General features: G+C 38.1%; 1 protein-coding gene across 1 annotated transcript in view; it reads left to right on the top strand.

The window, feature by feature from the left end:
* The window catches only part of LOC125503679 (whirlin-like), a 4,262-nt gene extending 1,900 nt beyond the window's left edge, over positions 1-2,362 (top strand). The window contains exons 2-3 of the mRNA XM_048664409.1: positions 1,310-1,465; positions 1,523-2,362. Coding sequence (XP_048520366.1) covers positions 1,310-1,465; positions 1,523-1,588 — 222 coding nt within the window. The 3' untranslated portion in view covers positions 1,589-2,362. The remainder of the gene's footprint in view (positions 1-1,309; positions 1,466-1,522) is intronic.
* Positions 2,363-2,641: the final 279 nt, after the last annotated feature.

Consider the following 2,641-nt stretch of genomic DNA (forward strand, 5'->3'; position numbering starts at 1 on the left):
AACCTATCAAATATTTGAAAAAGCGTTAATTTTCTCGGTCAGTTCAAAGGTTATAATTTTTAAAATAAAAAACTGCGTATTTTTGTAAAACCGTTTTTTTTTGTTACAAACTGAATTTGCAATTGGAACAAAATTTTTGGCTGCAAACAAAAATGTTCGAACAGAGTTTATTAGTTTTCGACAATCTATCAGTTTTTGTTTTTTAAGTAAGAAACTGAGCATTTTTGGAAAAAATCTCAAAAGAGCTCTTTGGGTCCCAACTGAATGTAAAATTAGAAACTATGTTTTGTTTACAGAAAAACCATTAGCGGGCACCGTTTAACCGTCTGGAAACTGTCAAAAATTGGTAAAGCGTTACTTTTCTTGGACAATCTGATGGTTTTTATTTTTTGAATACAAAACTGTGCATTTTACAGAAAATTTGTTAAAAAGCGTTTCGTGCCCAACTAAAAGCGGAATTTGATAATATATTTTTGGTTGCAGAAAACCCATTGGCGTGCATCGAGTTTTGGTCTGGAACCTATCAAATATTTGAAAGAGCGTTAATTTTCTCGGCCAGTTCAAGGGTTATACTTTTTGAAATAAAAAACTGTGAATTTTTGTAAAAATAAGAAAAATGTTTTTTGTTGTTACAAACTGAATTTGCAATTGGAAAATAAGTTTTGTTTGCAAAAAAAAATGTTCGAGCAGAGTTTATTAGTTTTCGACAATCTATTAGTTTTTGTTTTTTAAGTAAGAAACTGTGCATTTTTGGGAAAAATCTCAAATAAGCTCTTTGGGTCCCAACTGAATGTAGAATTAGAAACTAAGTTTTGTTTACAGAAAAACCATTGGCGTGCCCCGTTTTACTGTCTGGAAACTATCAAATGTGCGAGCAGAGTTTATTAGTTTTTGACAATAAATTAGTTTTCATTTTTAAGTAAGAAACTATGCATTTTTGCGAAAAATCTCAAAACAGCTCTTTGGCTCCCAACTGAATGTAGAATCAGAAGCTAAGTTTTGTTTACAGAAAAACCATTGGCGTGCACCGTTTTGGCAAATACTTGACACACGGTTAATTTTCTCGGACAATCTAATAGTTCTTATTTCTTAAATAAGATGTGCATTTGCAACAAAACCGGAAAGAGATGAAAAGTGCAAAAAATCAACCAATTAAGTAGGAAAATTAATAGTAGATAACCTGGCCTATGTTGGGCCATGACGTTCTGGGTTCTTGTGGTGTTGGATAAGCACGTGATTGGTGGCATGCTGGCTGGTTGGATTTTCATAATTTTTTCGCAAAATAGTGCATTGATTTGAAATATTGCAGGAAAATGGAGCTGCATACTCATGCGGCGGCCTGGAAGTGGGCCAACTGATCCTCTCAGTGGACGGAACCCGAGTGGAAGGGTTGCAACATCAGGACGTGGCTCGTCTGATCGCCGAATCGTTCGCCCGCAGAGACCGCAGTGATATCGAATTTACGGTAAAACTTCGGCATTTTTGCCGCGAAAAGAACCGCTGCAACGGCGAAAATTTGCAGGTAATCGAGGCGAAGAAAAGCAACATGGAGCCGAAACCAACCGCTCTCATCTTCTTGGAAGCATAACATTTGCTGCGCCTCCCCCCTAGCGACCCTCCGGGGCCGATCGTCACCGAAGAACCGGAACCTGGGGACTGACGGTCCGAACCAATGGCCACTGCGCATGTGCGCACGAGTAGCTGCTGCAGCTGGTGCTTGTGCCAGTAGGCGGCCGCTCATGCGCACTTGTTCCGATGGCCAGCCAGATTGGCTTCGGACCGCAATCTACAACTACTACATATCATTTATAAAAAAAATAAGCAATCTGTGCACTTTTCGCGCGACAATTCCAAACGCCAAAAGTAGAGTGATATGTTGTTATTTCCTGTCGCTGGAAAGGTTCAAATTTTGCTCTAGCTGTGGTAGGTATCGCGGTTACTCTTGCATTCGCTGATGTTTGTTGTGTTCGGGCACTTTCGATTATGATCCCGAAGCCTCTCTGTAGAGACCATCAACGAAAATTGCAACAGAAAATAATCCTCTTTACTACTCCAGTCAGTCTGATGCTTTTACACACTTGAAATGGCTTCGCTACTCGTCTGTTCCTCCTTTTTACTAACGAAATATATTTCATAACTTTTCAATTAAGATTGTCCGCATTTTTAAGTGAAACTTTAGAAAATTGAACATTTTGAAAAAAGAGTACTTTGCCTAAAACCGGCAAATTCTGAATTTTTGACAAAATTTGAAAAATATTATTAATAAATGGTTCTCAAAACAAATCTAAATACAAGTAAACAAAAGTCGTCAACATTCTCACAGCAACGGAACTGACTTACTGCGCCGGTGCGTTAAGTTGGCGCACCAAGCCATTTGCGTAGCACTGCGCCAACTCCTAAAAATTCACTGAGTTACTAACGCTGAAAAAAGTTGGTTTTGACTTGCATTTAATTAATTGGTTTTTCCATAATCAGGCAGTTTTTTAATGAAATATTCAGTTTCGCTTGAATATTTAAATCGCACTGTATAATACTGACATCTAATTAAAAAACTAGAGGAAATTTGCTAGCGAAAACCGGTAAAGTTATGGCCAAACGTCGGCGCCCTCTAGCAATGTTTTTTGGCATTGTAGACATCTGC

The sequence above is a fragment of the Dendroctonus ponderosae genome, unplaced genomic scaffold, assembly GCF_020466585.1.
Source record: "Dendroctonus ponderosae isolate FM_Combo_2020 unplaced genomic scaffold, Dpon_F_20191213v2 Dpon_F_20191213_229, whole genome shotgun sequence".
Lineage (NCBI taxonomy): Eukaryota > Metazoa > Arthropoda > Insecta > Coleoptera > Curculionidae > Dendroctonus > Dendroctonus ponderosae.